The 20263-nt window shown below is 34.1% G+C and overlaps 2 protein-coding genes across 3 annotated transcripts in view; one reads left to right on the forward strand and one right to left on the reverse strand.

The window, feature by feature from the left end:
* Positions 1 to 7903, reverse strand: part of LOC149808359 (serine/threonine-protein kinase Nek2-like) — a 39842-nt gene extending 31939 nt beyond the window's left edge. Inside the window, exons 1-3 of one of the 2 annotated variants that reach the window (XM_089976105.1) lie at positions 7797 to 7903; positions 5307 to 5409; positions 163 to 380 (exon numbers count right to left, since the gene is read on the reverse strand). In XM_089976105.1, coding sequence (XP_089832231.1) covers positions 163 to 380; positions 5307 to 5402 — 314 coding nt within the window. In that variant the 5' untranslated portion in view covers positions 5403 to 5409; positions 7797 to 7903. Of the gene's footprint in view, positions 1 to 162; positions 381 to 5306; positions 5410 to 7222; positions 7764 to 7796 lie in introns of those variants that run through there. The other variant, XM_089976100.1, reaches the window with a different exon arrangement.
* Positions 7904 to 8057: 154 nt separating this feature from the next.
* LOC149808360 (uncharacterized) overlaps positions 8058 to 20263 on the forward strand; it is a 181087-nt gene continuing 168881 nt past the window's right edge. Inside the window, exons 1-3 of the mRNA XM_089976137.1 lie at positions 8058 to 8323; positions 11672 to 11762; positions 12677 to 12766. Of these exons, the coding sequence (XP_089832263.1) occupies positions 8136 to 8323; positions 11672 to 11762; positions 12677 to 12766 (369 nt within the window). The 5' untranslated portion in view covers positions 8058 to 8135. The remainder of the gene's footprint in view (positions 8324 to 11671; positions 11763 to 12676; positions 12767 to 20263) is intronic.

Here is a 20263-nt window from a genome sequence, read left to right on the forward strand (position 1 = left end):
AACATCAGACAATCAGGCATCAGAATTTGTAGCTGATGCTGACTTTGATAAATGTTTGAAATCTTGGAGAATGGAGACAGATCAGGGTCTATATAACCTACTTTAGATAATAATTCGATTTTCTTTTATTAGGAAGATTTATTGTCTCTGTGCCATACTTACCCCTCCTTTTTGCATTTGTTGATTAGTGTGGCAAGGTCACCTCCCTTGCAGTACTCCATGATGATAAAGATGGTAGTGTTAGTCCTATCAATGATGCGGTCATAATAGCGAACTATGTATGGACTTTTCAGCTCCCTCAGTAAGTTGACCTCTGAAACCAACATCTGTTTCTCAGTCTCCGTCATCATCCCATAGTCCATCTCCTTCCACACCAGTATCTATGAAGATATATTAGTTGATGATAAGATAATGATAAATTTGGAACTATATTAGTTGATGATAAGATAATGATAAATTTGGAACTTAATATGTGATTACTGAGCATCAAAACTGAAGGCTGAAGTTGATGTCATTATTTAAATTGTCTTTTTACAAGTGACATGCATAAACAGAAAGAGACGGTGTAATCCAAGTCTTCAAACAATGCCTACCCCACCTGATATTCCCTGCTGAACCAGTAGAGTCAACTCCAATGCATCTATCTAAAGATATCTTGTGAAACTGATTGTAATTATTTTTAAATTTCCTCACATATGTTGAATCTGAGCAAAGTTTACAGTATTTAATGACGTTATGCAAACAGGAAACAATATTTCTTTTAAAAGCAACAAAACAAAAAGAAAGTAATGGATACAGAAAACAAAAATCATCATTTTGGGAAATGATAGTGCAAGAAAGGATTATATACATGTGTGCAATGTATTAGATGAGCTACTTATTACAATATTATATCTATATGTACAATACTCAATTTAGATCCCAAGAAGATTATTATATGCTTCAATGTTATTCACCTTGATATTTAGCATGCTGTGTTCTTCTCAGCAGGTGAAACATTGTCTACAGTTCCACCAAAGAAGCATACCGTTTGTCAGTAAGTGCAAATACACTTCCTGTAGTTAGGTGTCATTTATGTTTCATCTCTGCTCTGCCAAGCCAAATTATTACTGGCCTGTTATCAAATTTATAAGAGCAGCATCTGTCACATACTGCTGCACATGCACTAACATAGATGCATATTGTTAAATAAAACAGAATTGAAAATACAGGTAAAACCCGTTATAATGTGATGCTCTGGGTCCAAAGAATAACATCACGATATAAGTGGGAACGTGTTAAAAAATTCTTGGAAAATATCAAACTAGCTACATGTTACTTCCTCTAAACGTTAAACAGTGCTGACTGTATTCAAATTTTTTTAAACTTGTCTGAACTTGATAGCTTTTCTTTAAAGCTTTTCTTTATTGTCATTAACAACTAGAACAATGTAATATGTTTTAGAAAATTTCGGAAGTTAAGGCAACATTAAACACAGTACTGGAATTAAAAATCTTCTAGTGATACGAATAATCGGCTTTTCCAAAATATGTATTTAGGATGTTAAAAAAGAGGTTACCTTAAATTAAAAAATGGGAGCCATGCTGTCATTGCATTATAAGTGGAATTGCACTATAACAAAACATGTTATAATGGGTTTTACCCATATAAACCAATTGTTTAAATTTTTGGGACATCTATATCATTTTAAGCAAGAATCTTTAGACCAATGATGTGAACTGCTGTCATGTTGAATTCACACAAATTATATATTTATGCCACAAAAATCAGCACTCAAATGGGGCTTGTTTTCCTATAATGCACAGCTCATGTGTACTGATTAATCATGTTGCGAAAATGACTTAATGGAGACTGTTCCTTAATATTTGCATTAGGCTTTGCAAAATATAATATATGAAATGCTGAAAATACTTGCCAACACTTCATCTAAATTAAGCTCTCTATTAAGGACACACAGTAGTCTTTAAGAGAAATTTTTAAAATAAATATCCTTAAAATTGAACAGACAACTGAAATACAGAGCAATTTTCAGTAAACACCATCTTTATTTCTACTAATTTTGTACAATATTTGCATACCTATATACTTTAATTCTAAAAATTGGACAATCTTCAAATTTGTTAATTCAATTGTAGGAAAAGTTAAAATTCTCTTAAATAATAAAATAAACTTCTAAGTTCATAATTCTGAGTTTTATGTAGCAACTGTATACAAAAAAAATTAATGGTTATGAAATACTGAAACATGTATGAAATATCTCCATACCATCCTTTTCAATAATCTTTTGACTGAAGCAGTTACATTCTCCTATCTGTATACCGTGTAACTTGATGTCGCTACATACCAAGCGGTTACACTGTAATGTCTATCTGGATGCCGTGTAACTTGATCTCAATACATACCAAGCAGTTACACTGTCCTGTCTATCTGAAATTCATGTAACTTGATGTAGCTACATACCAAGCAGTTACACTGTCCTGCCTAGCTGTATGCCATGTAACTTGATGTCGCTAGATAACAAGCAGTTATACTGTTATACCTGTACACTATGCAACTTGATGTAGCTAGATGCCAAGCAGTGTACACTAAAAACAATGTTATTTAAAAGCTTTCAATCCATTACACTTATCTGCATAAACAAAGTGTCTGAGCTAAATAAACATAGTGGAGAAATATTATGCAACAAAATATTAATTGGTTTATTCCAAACCATTCAGAAAACGAGCAGGGCTGAGCAAATCCTACACATCTGCAGAAAATCCCTGAGTTAGAGTTGCTGACACTCAACTAGGAAAGGTCTTTTCTAAACCAAGAAGAATGATATAAATGAGAGCTCTGTTTAACACTACCTACAGTCAAACCTGTTATGAAAAACCATTCCCTGAAATAGAAACACTGTGTGCACTCCAGGAGAGAGTGTTGAATGTGGTGCTAATTTTAAGAACAGATTCAGGGCATGATACTTCCTTTCAGTCAACCATCAAGAAGAAATTAGTGACAGTCTGAATTCAAGTGAAATCCTTTCCATTCTTGCTGCCAGAAGTACTGACTCTACCAAGCAAAATAGTGCAAGTATGATACCTGGACAATGGAAAACCATGAACGTTGATAAAATGTATAATACAGTGAAACCCTGCTACAGCATGCTTCTTTAAGACACAAATTCGGATATAACATGATCGTGGTGTGGTTCACAAAATTTCATAAATTTTTTCCATACATGAAAAAATAGAAAGTTTTTTCTTCAAGGTACAGAAATAATGTGTAAGTTCATTTAAGGAATAATATGATCACAGCATGGTTTTTGTGCCAAAAAAAACCCAAGAGTTGGATTTTATAATATGGCAATATATGATGTATTCTTGAAGAAAAAAAGTGTCTTATGTTTGCATCTCTCTTTGTATGAATAAAGTTGTTAAAAATTTATATTCGAGAATGTTCATTTCAAATGTGTTAGTAGTAAATTACTGCACACTTATCTTAATTTATTTTGAAAGGTGTTGCCTGAAAAGTGTGAAGATTATTATTATTGATCAATGGACAATACAGTTGTCATGTCTTTTTTGTGTTTGTTTTCAATGCTCAAACAATAGCACACATCTTTGATCATTAAATTGCATAGACAAATAAGCACCAAACAATGTGGGGCTTAACAAAAGATTCTCACCTGAATTTATAATTCAAATAATATAAGTAACTGCTAATTGTCAATCTCACAGCTAATGTTTTCAAATTATGGGGCAATGATTTATAAAGCATAAAAAAATTAACAGTTAATCTTACTGTAGTCTTTGGAACAAATAGATATAAAAGTGTTAATTTGCAGTTATTTATAATGGATAATGGTACATGGAAACGTAAAGCTTTTACCAATAATGAGAAGCTTGAATCCCTTGAAAAGATTAAGCCTGGTGTTAAGCAAACACAATTAGATCAAGATTTAGGCGTTCATGAATCAACCATCTGAGGATGAAAGAGCAGCTGAAAATTAATCAGTTCTTTAAACAAGAATAAAGTATTCTCATTCGCAGCAGAGAAATTCTAGCAGTAACAAAATGTATGCAGATACTTATTAATTGACCTGGGGACCTACACTGCATACATACCAAACCATAATTGTGCTTCATCATTTTTACATAATTATTTCTATTATTTTTGGGGGGGATTGAATTCATACATAATCATCTTTGAAAAAATTAATATATAGTAAACTTGTATGTGCAAATTTTTGATGGAACTATTATGGATTCACTCTCACGCATGGGATGAGATCGGCTGGTGAGTACAGTATCGATTCTGTAACTATTCATGCAATACATTAGACATGTATATGTATACATATTAGGGCATTCCTTATCGGCTAGGAATGGGTGATTTACCTGGCAAGTTTTACTTAACACCCAGCTACTTTAACAAAAACCATGTATCCCCCACCGGGTTGGTCCCCCTCCCTCCTCCTACATTGGCAACTCACCCTCCAGTTTTAAATCTAATGGAAGGCTCTGTATACATATACCAACGCATGGTTTCCTGAATAAAGCAAATATTATATACACAATTTCTACATTTCACTACATGTGTATTTTTCATTTAACATGCATCGATTTAAGATGGTAATTGTGCCACTGAAGTATGTAGTTTACAGCCTACTTTCACTACCCCTCCCCCATTTTTTTGGTGCAAGCATCATTTTCTTCAGCTGGGCAGCTTGGTTGGTACATAGCAAAATGATGTCTTGTGGACTCTATCATCATATTATAGCTAGTTGTTACACTGTATGTATATGTTTCTGAAAAATAAAATTCTTTTCAGAAATTAATGTTCATTGTTTACTTTTTTATTTCGATGGATTAAAATGCATACATCCAATCAAATCCTGAAAGGCAATTTACATTTTGAGACAATTTAAATGTAGGTGAGGCAAGTGAATCTTTTTAAAACCACTTTTCCTGGACAAGTGAATGAAAAAGAATTTGCTGAACTCTACACAGGATCTGGATTAACAAGGATTCACTGGAATTTGTATTACTTAAGTAAGTTTATTTTACCAATACACTTTAAATTCTTCATTCTTGTAGTCTTAATGACTTGATGAAGAAAAATGTAAAGAAAAATCTATAGATATTTAGGTACTTAATCAAGTACTTAAGATACACTTCAGTAATGCAACATATTCTTTAAGGAAATGTTCAATATAACTGTACAGCAGAGCTATTTTCACAAATTCCACTGTTTAAATTTTTGTTCAAGGCAAATAATTTTAAACTGTGAACAAACAAATATTAAAGCATTCATTTATTTATTACCAAGCCATCTCTTCTACGTCTGATCTTCTTGCAAGTTCCATAAGACCCTGTGCCAATTGTCTCAATTACTTCATAATCATCCAGAGTTGTCTGCATCCTTGGTCTAGAAAAGAAAAGAATTCTTTTACTTTACCATTTCAATGCCTTTCCAATTTACCCCAACTCTCATGTCCCACATCATAGGTATTTTACAAAGGACATTATATCAACCCCAACCCCAATGTTCCACATCATAAGGAATTGTAAAGGTCATGATATCAACTCCAACTCTCATGCTCCACATCATAGGAATCTACAAAGGACATGATATCAACCCCATCTCTCATGCTCCACATCATACGGATTTGCAAAGGATGGGACATGATATCAACACCAACTCTCATGCTTCACATCATATGGATTTGCAAAGGGCATGATATCAACCCCAACTATTATGCTTTGCATCACAGGGATTTACAAAGGACATGAAATCAACTCCACGTCTCATGCTCCACATCATAAGAATTTACAAAGGACAAGATATCAACCCCAACTCTCATGTTTCACATCATAGGGACATGATATCAACTCCAGTCTCATGCCCCACATCCTGGGAATTCACAAAATATACAAGACATGCTATCAATGCCAAGTCTCATACCTCATATCCATGGGATTAAATCAATCCATTTTTCCTACCCCAAATTCAAGGAATAAAAACATGCTATCAACTTCAACCCTCATAACCCACATCTAGTGGTTTCACAAAAGATAAAAGCATGCTATCAGTACCAACTCTCATGCTCCAGATCCCAAGGAGTCACAAGCATAAAAGCAAGCTGTCTACCCCTACTTTAATGACCCATAGATTGGGGTTTCACAAACAATAAAGGCACACTATCTACACCAACCAGGCTGACCAGTCTTTACACTAACCTCTTAATGCTGAGCGCTAAGTAAAGCAACTGCTAGTACCATTTTTATAAGTGTCTGGTATGACTTGGCTGAGGTTTGAATCTGTGACCTCCTGCATCCAAGGCAAATGCTCTAACCACTTAGGCCACTGGAGCAGTATCAAGGCGCTTTCCTTAAGCCATTTGTTGTTCTAATCAGCCCAATTTTGACTGTCTATTATGGCTATACAACTCTGAAGGCATCTCAAATCTATTTTATATTTTCAAAATACAAATGAGCTATGTATCTGACAAGATAAATACTGATATCATTATTCTGGAGGAAAAAAAACAAGACTTCTGATAATTTTGATGCATTATGAAATTACAGATTATGAAATATGGTCAGTTTACAGTCTTTTCTTTCAATTAAATCAAATGTATACTAATAAATATTTTCAAAATTAAATATGTTTGATCTATGATTTCATATGATAAGTGCTGACAAATATCCTTTCAATTATATATTTTAAATAATGAAACTGTTGTCACTAATTTAAGCTGATATGGTAGTCTGAAGTAAAAGTTTTTGCAATCAGCTGTTTTAATTGGTTAGTACCTCTGTCTGTTTGTCAGGCATATAAAAGTTGTCTTTGTATCTTTCTCATGATCACTAACATCGTCTTTAAAAAACAATGCTTCGGAATTCACGGATGTCTCCTAAAAAGTATGGCTATTCCAAAACTGACAATAATAATAATAATAATAATAAACTAATGTGTGTCCATCATGCAAAGCTTTTGTCAGTTTCCTTCTTGGCCCAACATCCCAAATCCCCACATATACTTTCTGTGGGTGGGTGGAGGAAACCAAGATTCCTAAAATGTTATGCTTTACATTAACAGGCCATACATAATTATAATAATAAACAGTATGAGGTTTCATCTAGATGCTTATGCAAAACAATCAAAATAACACTCTCTCCCACTTTGATCTTGCACACCACGTAATTGATGCTGGCAAGAAATTTACACACGAACTGACCTAGAAGTTGAACTCTTTTGTCCAGACAGCTGGTGAGTTGACTTATCAACATTTTCTCCATCTCTTATTATATCTATCCCGAATATGTAATCAACCTTTGTGCTTGGCTCAAGTTTTCCACCTGAGAGTGATTTTCTTACACTTTCCATATTCAAGGTCCATGCAAGTATGTGTCAAAGTGAAACATCCTAAACAAAGCTATCATCATTTGATCTGCTGAAACTTATGTTTTACACATGCAGCTATTCCATTGTCAGAATAAAAAAAAAAATGTTCCACAATGCAATAGCTTCATTATCCTTCAGTCAGTGACAGTTAATAGCAAAAATATATGTCACTGATTATTTAGCGCAAACATCAAGTTGACAGGTAATCTGTGTATCACTTTCATGCCTGAACATGAATGTATTTATTAGTTAGATAAGGTAACGGTCTGTGCTTATGGCTATTTTAAGACATAGCTTCGTCCGGATGACAATCCAAAATTCCATTTTGAAGTTACATGTCCAAACTTGACGCAGACCGGTGATTACAAATTTTAATTTTAGGTAAAAACACGAAAAATATGCTTTACTTGTTTTAGGGAACAATTAATCAATCCTGCTTGTCCAGATTATATGAAAACATCAATTATGATGAATTGTTATTCGAGACCAATGTGACCTGGGACAAATTTTTTCATTTCCTGTTTCTTGAGGAAAACGCTTTCGAATTTGCCGGATTTCGTGTCAACAAATTTGATTAGTCAATTGTTACAACTTACATAGGCATGGATTGGTTAATTGTACGATTTGGAAAGGTCATTAACTCACATGATAAGTCAAAATGGCAGCTCCCATTGTCGTTTCCGAGATTTAATCGTAAACACTTGATCTTCTTCCGTTGCGCAATTGACTTATTGTAAGGCACGGAAATGGAGACTGAATTTCCTTTTGGCCACGAGAAAGAGTTTTCTCAAAATTTATTGTACAGATTCTTTTGCAACCATTTATATTTGGGACAGTGGGAGTTAGCAAAGGCATGCATTCAGCAGTTACATAATGGCAGTGTTTCCATCCATGATGTCCTTCAGGATGTTGCTAGATACCCATATAATCGATGGTCTCTGTCTATATACAATCTGATCTCTCTATCTCCCTCTCTCTCTCTCTCTCTCTCCACAAAAGTTGCATACAAAGTCTGATTGTTATATTTATTTATTTATCGTAGTATTAATTAGAGTATTTCGTGAGCACAAACAGTGAATTGATGAAACAGTGTAACGAAATGAAAATGTTAAAGCATTGTCACCTTTCAGCTGGATAAAAGCCTATCTAAACATGTACTATGTATGTATCAATATCAGATTAATCCATAGAAAGTGGACAAAGAACTTACCATCTGCAGCAAACTACATGTGTTTATGTAAATGTGATATGTTTTGCTGGAACAGCTGAGTAACAATCTTTGTCTATTTTGAGCTGTTTCCTCATTAACAGTAATCTAAACATAGATGATCTTTCATTAAAAAATGGATCCATGCAAAATCTGATACTAGTTAATGAAATGTTCAAGGAGAATTATGCATACAGTGTTGTAATATTATCATGATAGTAATCAACAAGTATTGATTATGGAAACACAGTGTTACATTCTAACAGACAGGACACAACAATGTTGGTGCAGATTGTTTTTTGAGGGGAGATGCATTTTAATTTTAATGCAGATGATGTATGTGGGGTACATAAATATACTCACCTGAGGCTGTGAAGACATAAAAATAATAGAGAGATCTCTTAGCTTATGCAAGGAATTTTTTGACACACTGAATAACTCCTTGTTACAAGGTGATGCCAAAATTAACAAAGATAGGTCATTATTTTGGAACAATGTATTGTATGGTTCCTGCTAATATTATATTTGTTACATGTTAATAGATAATGTTTTGCGGTTTCTAGTTAACTGCATGATCAGTTGTTGTTTAATGCTGAAAGATTTTTTAATAGGTCATTATTGAATAGACTGCAACCATGTTGAAGTCATGAATGTAAAATCCTCCCAATGCGGGTATGTGAGAAAGCTTGCCAGTAGCTTCTTAAAGGTCAGTGGTTCTTTCTGGGGATTTCCTGGGTTCTTCCTCCACCATTAATTCTGGCTGCCATGTATAGCCTGTCATGTGCTGAAAAATGGCATTAAACACAACAACAACAACATCACTCCTCCTCCTGAGCTACTTAAAGGGTTGCCATAACTCTTGATATTTTTTGCCCTGGTCTTAAGTTGATAAGTTGTTTACTGATATTTGAGTTCAAGAGCTTATTTACAAACTTAGAATGTTCTGGAAGCAGACTTATGACTCACAATCCGGGCAATTTTTTGTATCTTAGGTTTTCATATAATATTGTGGTAAGCAAAATTATTTAATCATATTTCAAGTCCAGTCACTGGAATCATTTACTATTGTGTTTAGACATAATTTGAGAGGAATCATTTATTTAAATTATTCATTGGAATTGCAAAGTGTCCATTGACCTTTTGGGCTAAATCATTATTTGGAATCATTGTGAATTCATTCAAAGTGAGTAAGTTGCCTATTGACCTTTTAGACTAAGTCATTATTTGGGGATTATTGTGAATTCATTCAAAGGCAGTCTGGATTATATCATTGTGATAGATCATGGCTGGTGATACATCAACCTATTCAAGACTATTTGTGCATCAGCAAATTCGATTATTTTGAACACTATACCTTTGGATGAGTGATAGAACTTTTATGATTATCAGGGATTTAAATTACAATACTGTAAATTCCTTTGAAATGTTTTGTTTGTAACTTTGAAAAAATAAAATTATTTAAGTTTTTATTTTTTGCTTCTTTCTATGACGTAATTAAAAACAAATACATATCATATTTAATTCAAAATTTACTTAGTAGAATGATAGAGACTTGTGTAGCAAGTTGTGAATCAGTGCATTTCAGTGACATGATTTTAGTGCATATCAGTATTTGCACTACTGATAGGGAAAGGTGATGCAATTTTCTGACCCCATTTTCAATGTAAACAACAATCTTGGCAGTTTAAAAGTTAAGGTCTTCTCTTTTTAGTAGATTCTTAAACTTCTATCATGGGAAGTGACCCATATATTTTGGTTTGTGTTGCTGAAAAAAGTTACTCATTTTCTGAATAAAGCAACTTTCACAAATGCATGATTCTTTGTGAAATCAAATACATGCAGTTTGCCATAAAAAAAGGAAAAGTTAAGAGGGGTATTAGATATACAGCACAATGGATTATGGGTATAAACAAAGAGAGCAAGATCCGGAAACAGCGATATTATTTCCGGTACACCAAATCGTTAAATATGTACAAAATACTATTAATGAATTGACTGTTCCTGGCTTATACCTTTATTACAAGAACTTAAGATAAATAATTTGTATTCAAGTAATTTCTTCAGTTGATCCTATCTGTTATATCTGACCTGCAAATTTCCCACTTGAACCTCTGATGGCTTTCTGTAGGATATTAAAAATGGAAGCCAGTTGCACATTTCTCCCAAAATTGAGAGTTCAGTATATAGAAAACTGTTACTAAATTTAGAAAACTGAAAGTGCAGGATTTGAAACTGCATGTTCTAGAAGAAGGGATTTTTAAAAATATTCAGCATCACACTGACCCTGTTGAAAATTATACTAACAGAAGCCTAGACTCTTATCACATTGCCCTTTTTATCTTCTTTGTTTATTCTCCCTGATGTCTTTTGTGCATCCCTTCATAGATGGACTATAGAGTTGTTGCATGGAACTCGTTACTCGACTGTTATTGTATATGGTTTGTTAGTTGACGAATTATGTTGATTGCTTTTTTTGGTCTTTACAACAAGTAATGCTTTTTTGTCTTTACAAGTAATGCTTTTTTGTCTTTACAACAACTAAATGTTTATAATTATTGTGACGCAACTGGTTACTTGCAGCAACTATGCAATAGCAGTTGATGAGGATTGTGGTGGTTCACTTGATTCCCCACCACCACCACCACACAACCTTTTCCATTTAAAAATAGTATACTTTTCAATGACAAAAGTGAAAATGTGCCATATTATACAAAAGGAATCATCCTCCATTCTAAAATCAAACTCAGAGAACAATTTATATATCTGTTTTTTTTGGTGTTGCTCCTCTAAATAGGGAGTGCAATAAATGAAAGATGGAAAACAATACAAAGAGTGAATAGTTTTAAACTTATTTAAAAGTAGTGGCTTGCAGGATCACGTGAAATCTGCAATATGGTCTGTTGCATCCTTCAGAAGGCATAGAGAAAAATGTTTTGCTATCAGATATGTAATTGTTTAATTATTTCAGCTTTTGATAGAATCAGTGAATTATTTAGTTGAATAATTGTTCCATTTAGACATGTATTTAAGTATGAATTTGTGATTAGTTGACTTTTTTCTCCTTTTTACTTTTAGCATATCCACTAGCATGTCTCCTAGCAACCTATCATGGTTGTGCTTACAAGAATTGGAGAAGATTTGTCGAAATGAAGAACAGAAAGAAAAGGTGTTTCAAAGAGCTGTATTTTCTTTACTGATAGAACTTCCACATTTATATAATTTACCAAAAGTATTTGATGTTCATTTGATTTCTGTGAATTTCATAGCATTTAGGATGATTATTTTTTGTCTACATCCGCCAGGAAATGTCATTGTTAATATACAGTAAAATATCGATTATACCATAGAATTGGGGGATATAGATTTCATCTGGATTATTCTTGATGAAATGGTAACATACACTGGGTGTAATGGGTGGTCTTTGTCAAAGAGCTTTCATCATGACAAACATGGATCAGATGCCATTAGGTGATTAATTTTTATGACCCATTAAGCCACCATTAATCATTGATCAACAGTTCCTTATATTTGGACTATGTAATGAATCATTAATCATTTGCTTGATATATCTGTTGTATATTACCATAACAACAACAACATAACAACAGTAAAATGTACGAATAAACTTATTCTCTTTTGTATCTCTCTCTGTCTTTCTTGTAATAACATTGATTTTACTTTTAAAAAGATACATGTAATTAGGAAATTATATTTGATTTATTTGTTTTTAATTTTATTTAATCTAGTCTCTGTTGGCATTATGAGCAACAAATTAGTTTATGAAAATATCCATTTTAATGTGTAAATATTTGTATGGGATACAGTAGTAGTCCATATGAGCCAAATTCTGTGTAATTGGCATCCAGGTAATCATGTTTTACTTTATTAAGGATTAAAGTCTTATCTTATTAGTACAAACAATTACACCGAAAGAAAATTGTTATACTCAGGTTAATATTCAGAGTAGGTGTATAATATTTGAGAGGAAAAATCCCATACAGAAGCATGCAAGTTGCAAAGATATTTTTTTGCATTTTGATGGTTAATATGATTTTAAAGTTTATATGTTTATTTTTACAGTCATCTACTTGTATGTTAATTAGAGATGAGGTTGAGTTTCGTTTACTTCTTGCTGAATGTGGACATGGAGCATCTGATACAGTACTTAAGGTAAGTAGTCATTCAGCAGGGAATCATAACTCTAGTATAAACATGTATTGACTATGGAAACATCAAACAGGGATCATTCAAACTCTGTCAAAAAAAGAATTTGTCTGAAAGGTCTGGAAAAATGTGGAATATCAGTTTACTGTGTTTTATTTCATTTGTTAAATGAATATGCTCATGTGTTATGCCAATATTTATCTTTCTAGGGTTGGGCATTGACTATTGCATACCAGTTCAGTGCAGTTGGCAAGACACACACATACATGCCACCCATTGTGCTTTTGATGGAATCATTATGCTTTTTTAAGCAAATTACATTTCAGTGAAACTGCATATGGATTACGCATTCTTGCTCCATTAAAAAATAAAGCAATAAAAAGTTGTTTTGTCATTTTTTTATGATCTCTTTAATTCCACGGATATACTTTTGAGAATGTTCGTATAAAGGTGACTGCTGCATAAGAATAGCATGGGAGTAGTTTCCTTGTTTGTTATTTATAGCAACTGTATATGACCCATTTCCAAGAAAATAGATGAGTTTCTTCAAAAGTGATTTTTGCCTAACAGATTCATTTTATCGATAAGATAGTTGTTTAGGGAACCAATCTATATTTTTTAAAAGAGAATAACATCACATGTTGAGTGAAACGTTTTATGGTGTGGGTTATGGGTGTTTTATGATGGCAGAAGTTAGAGCAATTGGATCTTTTCAAGCTTCAGAACATGTCAGTTCAGAAAAGGTGACAAATCAACACTGCTTTACAAATTGTTGAAGAAGAATATCTGATCACCTGACCTGATCATTGCAGAATTCCAATTCACTATCATTCAGCAAAAGTTACACATGTAGATTAGTAGAAGTGAGTGGTGAATATAAATAATTTTTCAGTATATTTTGTATTTATATTCTTTTTCTAATCAACATATATTTTGCCCTTTGTGACAAGAATTTTGACCATCTGCAGAACCAAGTTAGTCGCAAAAATGTGTCTTTTCATACGTGCTGCAATTCTGATATGCAATATGTAGATTACACTTTTTATGCCCAAATTATGCTTTTTCGCTACTAATAATAGCAATAATTACGCTTATACCACTTGGGTGGGTTGGCATGTATGCATACATTTCTAACTCGTGATTGGTGGATAGATCATGTAGATACACTATGCTCATTTATTGTGACAGAGACTTTGAATACTTGTGCCAGAAAAGCCTGGAAAAAATTACAAACCGGTCTGGAAATAGTCTGCAAAAGGTCTGGAATCTTTTCTCCAACAGCTGTATGAACCCTGATCAAAGGAACAGTTTTGATAGGAAGTGAAAATTAAGGTGATCCAAAATCCTTTGGTTGCCTTGGGAACACAATTGGTTTTACCTCAGGATATCTCCCATGTCATAACATTTCACACCAAAAAAACACGATTTTGAACTCCTAAACCCATGAACATGATAGATGTTACCTAAACTATAATTTCCCCAAATTTCCTTTCTGGTGAAATTTAGGAGGACTAGTTGTCCTGTTCTGCTATAAATGTTAAACTTTGGAAAGTGTTTGGGGATTATTTAATCCTTCATCACATTATAAGGGTAGCTTTTTAGTGCAAAGCAAATCCAGTAGAATGTAGAGAAGTTACTGTTGAAGCCATACCTTTCAAAGATAAAAGAAATTTGCAGGGGCGGTAACAGATGAGAATTTATTTCAGGTCAAAAAGACAGTTGGAACACTGACCCAGAACAAGAAGCATGACAGACAAAAACTATCAAGAAATATTTGCATATACTAAAGTTGGGTCTTTTTCTGTCAAATACTTTCCTGATCACACAGATCTTAAGTAAAAATCTCTATCTTACAAGTCTGCTCCTTTCATTAAGATGAAAAGTTGCAATTTTCACATCTGTATTTCATGTAAAGGGAAGAAACTCACACCAGTTATCTTTCTTACAAAAGCTAGGTGGCTGCCCATAAACCAGATGTTTACCAAATTAAGCTTTTGCCATAGCAAGATTATCATCTCACTGCTTTGCCTCTCATTATCCAAAGGAAATCTGCTTGAATTCTCCCCATCCATTTATAAAGTTGGTATTATACTAATCTATTTACTACTGACATGTACAATTATTTTTCTGTTTTGATTAAATCTGTACAAATTTGAGAAATCTTCGACTGGGTGGATCCTAATTATCAGTTACCTGAGTATCCAGTCAAAGGGAAATTGTACTAAATGTGTACAAACCTGAAGTTAAGTCCACTTTTTGTTTTAATTTACAGTATCCTGTAAAAAATATCACTACCTAATGTTATCTAGTACAAAGTCCAATTCATCCTCATTGTGTGATAAAGTTCTGAAATCTTCAATTGTTTTCTAGTAAATCGTTGTAGTCTAGTCATCATAAATATCATCTGACTCACTTTCCCTGGCCTCATTGTCATATGCAGATGCTTAGTTAGAGACTGAGCTTGAGTGAAATATATTCAAGGTTGCAAATAAACTTGTGTAATTTGTGTGGCAAGATCAAATAACCAATCTCTCTTTTATGCCTCTGTACCACATGGCTCAATCAATGAGTTGTCATGTGGGAAAGCAAGCTATTGGGATTAATTTTACTGGAAGAGTTAGACCTCTTCTTGGCACTAAAAATGTACATGTATTTGTGACTCAATCAAATAGATTGTCAACTTGAAAACAAAGTGAGTGCTGCCATTACAAGAACTGGCAGAAAACTTGTATTGGTGAATTGGTGCCCTATGGCTCATTTTATTCCTTGGATTATTATCAGCAGGTGAGTACCTGGATACCTGTTGGCAGATTTATAATTTTGATCAGTAATTATGTAACTGTTATGTGTGTCATATATATTTTTTAATTTTTTATTTTGTAAATTCATTATATCCTATCGATAATTGTATTCTATTCTTGACCTTCTCCAAAATGAAGTTCCTTGTGTTCCTGACAGGTAAATTTTATTTTGTGAGGAGATGGCATGGAAAGGCACCATCCTAACTTGACTAAGAAAGACAATAAAACATAAAATCATTTGATTTCCATTTCATTCAGCAATGTTGCTTGGCACATTTTATTGTCTTTCCCAGTCAGTTTAGGAGGGTGCCATTCCATGCCATCTCCTCACCACATCATGCCACTTCTTCCCCATGGCAGGTCATATTTTGATCTACTGTTCACAGATACAAAGAATTTATAGAATAGTTTGTGGTGTGTCATCCTTCCATCCAAATTTGTTACTGCTACTCATTCTAAACTCCTTGAATAATTGCAGTGAGACATGCATTCATCCCATGGTCTGTTTGGTCATACATTGAATGGTGCTGCTTTGAAATCTTTCTAACGATGTAATTGTGACTCCTCGCCATCCATTTTCATCTTTCAAGTATACCTGTTTCACTTGGAGTTGTCCTTTCGCTTTTACTCCATCTCTATTTCCAACTTTTCTCTATAACTTTCATTGTGTGTATATATATATATATATATATATATATATATATATATATATATATATATATATATATATATATATATATATATATATTGCTATGTATATTTGATTTAATTTAATTGTTTGTTTGTTGGTTTTAATTTTTTTATATTCCATTACATGCTATTTGATGTAACTTTATTTACTGGACTTGACATTGTCCAGAAATTCAGTTCAGTTCTGTTTGATCTGACTGCTATTGATAATAATAATGAGGACTTTATATAGCGCCTAATCTTTACAAGCTCTAAGCGCTTTACAACATTAGACAACACCTATAAGATAAAAAACATATAATGATATGATTACAAAAACAAACATCATGAAATTAGAAAACATTAAAAAAAACCATGCTGAGAATATTTAAGGTAGGAAACATTATTAGGTCTTTAAGTTTGTTCTTGGAGTCGAAATAAGTAAGTTTTGAGAGCACTCTTGAATGGGATCACTGTGTCTTTGTGTCTAAGTTCAGTGGGCAATTCATTCCATGTTGCTGGGCCCTGGTATGCAAAAGAACGCTGTCCATATGACTTTGTTTTCATAATGGGAATAATGAGTATACGATTGTCAGAAGAGGAGCATAAGTATCTTGCTCGTGTGTACACATGGGTGAGGTCGGATAGGTATGTTGGACTAGAGTCCGACAGTGAAACGTAGCACAGAGAACAAATTTTATGTTTGATTCTGGATCAAATGGATAGCCAGTGTATGGTACAGAGCAGCGGGGAGGTGTGCTCTGATCGTGGTGCTGTAAGTATGATCTGAGCAGCTGTGTTTTGAACTTTTTGAAGTTTCTGGAGCAGATATTGAGATGAACCAGACAGAATTGAGTTACAATAGTCCAGTCTTGAAAGTACTAATGAACACACAATTGTTTTAGTGGCATCAACTGAAAGATATTTGTGAATTGAGCTGAAGCGTCTAAGCTCAAGATATGCAGCCTTGCATATGTTAATGACATGTTGGTGCATTGAGAGAGTACTGTCCAGAGTAACACCTAGGTTTCGTACTGATTGTGTGAATTTAATGTTGGTGGTGCTGAGAAAGTCTTTGTGTTGTGATCAGAATGGCCTCAGTTTTATCATCATTCATCTGCAGCTTGTTACATGTCATCCATGATTTCACATCAGAAATGCACCTCTCTACACCTTGGTAGCATCAACTTCAGTTGGGTGGCTAGATTTGTATATTGGGGTGTCATCAGCATACAATTGGTGAGACACTGGATGATGATCTATGACACTTGAGAGTGGCTGAGTGTATAGAATGAAGAGAACAGGTCCAACAACAGACCCTTGTGGAACACAACATAGATCAACTGGGCTGGAGTGTTTTCCATTTGCAGATACAATTTGTGTCCTGTTGACCAAGTAGGACTTGAACCACAGTAAGGCTGTATCATGAATGCCAAATACATGCTGGAGACTGTGAAGTAATATATCATGGTCTGTTGTGTCAAATGCTGCAGACAAATCAAGGAGGGTGAGGACTGTAATCTTTCCGCTATCCAATGCAGAGAGAATGTCATTAACTACTTTTAGAAAAGTAGTTTCATTACTGTGGCAAGGGCGATATGCAGATTGTACATTACTTAAAAGACTGTTTGAATTCAGATGAGATACAAGCTGGGATAGGACAACCTTTTCTAAGATTTTTTATATGAATTGGAGATTAGAAGCTGGGCGGTAGTTCTTTAAATCGTTATGGTCTAGTGTTGGTTTCTTAAGCAGAGGCTTTACAATGGCAGTTTTGAAAAATGATGGGAATTCCCCTGATGAGAGAGAGGTATTAACAACATCAGTTAGTGAAGGCAATACTGGATCTAAACACTCAAGCAGCAGTGATGTTGGATTTGGATCAAGTTCACATGACTTTGGTGCACTCTTCATCAGGATTGTACGTACGAAATCCATAGAGACAGGTTCAAATGCTGCTAATGGTTGCTGCTCAAATTCTGTATCTGAACTGTATGGTGACAACGAGTCAGTTGAAATTGTGGTGTCAAGCTTATCTCTAATGGTTTGTACTTTGTCACGGAAGAAATTTGCAAACGTGTCTGGAAGGTCGACCGGAGAGAAGGTAGTTGGATGTGTTGTAGATTTGTTCCTTGACATTAGCTTGTTAGTAATCTCGAAGAGCTCCTTGCAGCTGGAACTTTCCATGATCTTAGTAGTGTAGTGGGCTGATTTCGCTGCATGGAACTATATTTGTGACATTCTTCTTAGCGGCTTCATACATTTGCTTATGAATAGTGAGTCTGGTGGAAAGCCAATGCCTTTCAGCTTTATGGCGGTCTCTTTTAGCAGTGCGAAGCTGGTCCCTAACACTGCTATACCATGGAGAACACTTTTGAATTGATACTCTGCACTTGGTAGCTGGGGCATGTTTGTTGAGCAACGAACGCAGGCAGTTATCGAGTTGTTCTGCTGTAGGAGGTAAGCAAGTTGTTAGGTTTGCGTGGATGTCGTACATTAGTTTGGTTCTATTTATCATACGGAGGTTTCTCTTAGTAGCAGATATCGGTGGAGGGTTAGGGACTGATACGTCAAGATGGCATATAATGCAGAGGTGATCTGATGCAAGGTCATGGGATACCAGGGAGGACCGTAGAATGTTATCATCAGGTCTATGAAGAATCCAGTCTAAAATGTGACCATGTTTACGGGTGGGTTGGTTAACTGACTGTTTGAGGTTGAAAACATTAATGGAATCTATGAGTTTTGATGTGTTTGGGTTTCGGGAACAGTCAAAGTGAAAGTTGAAATCTCCAAGAATAATCAGGTTGCCACCTATCGAATTTCCATACTCCAGGAGATTCGGAAACTGCTCCAAAAAGAGAGATTCAGCCAGCTTGATAAACACCTAATAATAGAAACACTGTATCTAGTTTCTGATCTTGATTCAGAACCAGTGCTAGTTTTAGTAATTAACTTAAATTTTAAAAAAAAATTCTTTCTCAAAGTATGATTCATTAAGTGGAATCAAGACCATACCTGGACTATGTGACATCAAGCATGTGTCTATTATTACAAACTTCTAATTTTTCTAGAAGGTTGACCCACATCTGGCATTCTGTTGCATCTTAAACGTGTCTATAACTGTTGTCTTTATGGAGATTGTTGAGTCGGGCTCCATACAAATGTTGTGACCAGTTTGACTTGAAATTTTATTTTATTGAATTTTAAGTAATTCTTTTCCTTGGAAATACATAAGTGCTCCTCCAAAATTCTTGGATAAAAACAGTTATTTGAAGTTATACTGAAATCAAAACTGAAATAATATTTTTGTGATTCAACAAGAAACTGTTGACCTAACAGCACTTGGCAGGTTACAACAGATGTCATTGTCTTCCATTTTGGATTTCATGGGATTCGAACTCAGTTCCATTCAGGACTTTTTATTACTGGGATTTCTATTTTTTGTAATTCTTAGATTATATTTGGATTTGATTCATAAATTTGTAAGTTCTTATTTTCATTTTTCACATTATATTCTAGGGAAATAAATTATTTGTTAAATTTTACAAAGCTTGTTGTCTTCACTCTTTTCTGTTACTTTGTAAGAGCCTAGGCTCATAACATTATATATTAATAATCTTTGTCACTTGCATGGGTGGCATTTATATCCTCACCAGATAGGTCCGGGCTGCATTAATTACATGTGCAGGTTTCTTAGACTATTAAGAACCCTGTTTTGTCTGTATAATCCGACTTCTGGTACATACAGACGTGCATCCTTTGCACTGCAATTTTAGCACTTTGGCACCATGGTTCCGTGAGCTAATTGTATAATTGTACTTGTATAGGCTGTCTCTGAGCCTTTCTACAGGTAGTATTATTTGTATATTATAATTATTTATATTTAGATATATATAGAAACTTTATTGCTTAGACTTCTATTTTTAACCTCGGCAGTCTTGGTGTCAGGACATCATTCTTTAGTGGATTTTCCTGTCCATTACATCCTTGACCTCTTCAACTGGTAGTATTGGCTTAAATTTGTCTGCTA

This window comes from Sinohyriopsis cumingii, chromosome 1 (genome assembly GCF_028554795.1).
Source record: "Sinohyriopsis cumingii isolate HCF-2022 chromosome 1, ASM2855479v2, whole genome shotgun sequence".
Taxonomy (NCBI): Eukaryota; Metazoa; Mollusca; class Bivalvia; order Unionida; family Unionidae; genus Sinohyriopsis; species Sinohyriopsis cumingii.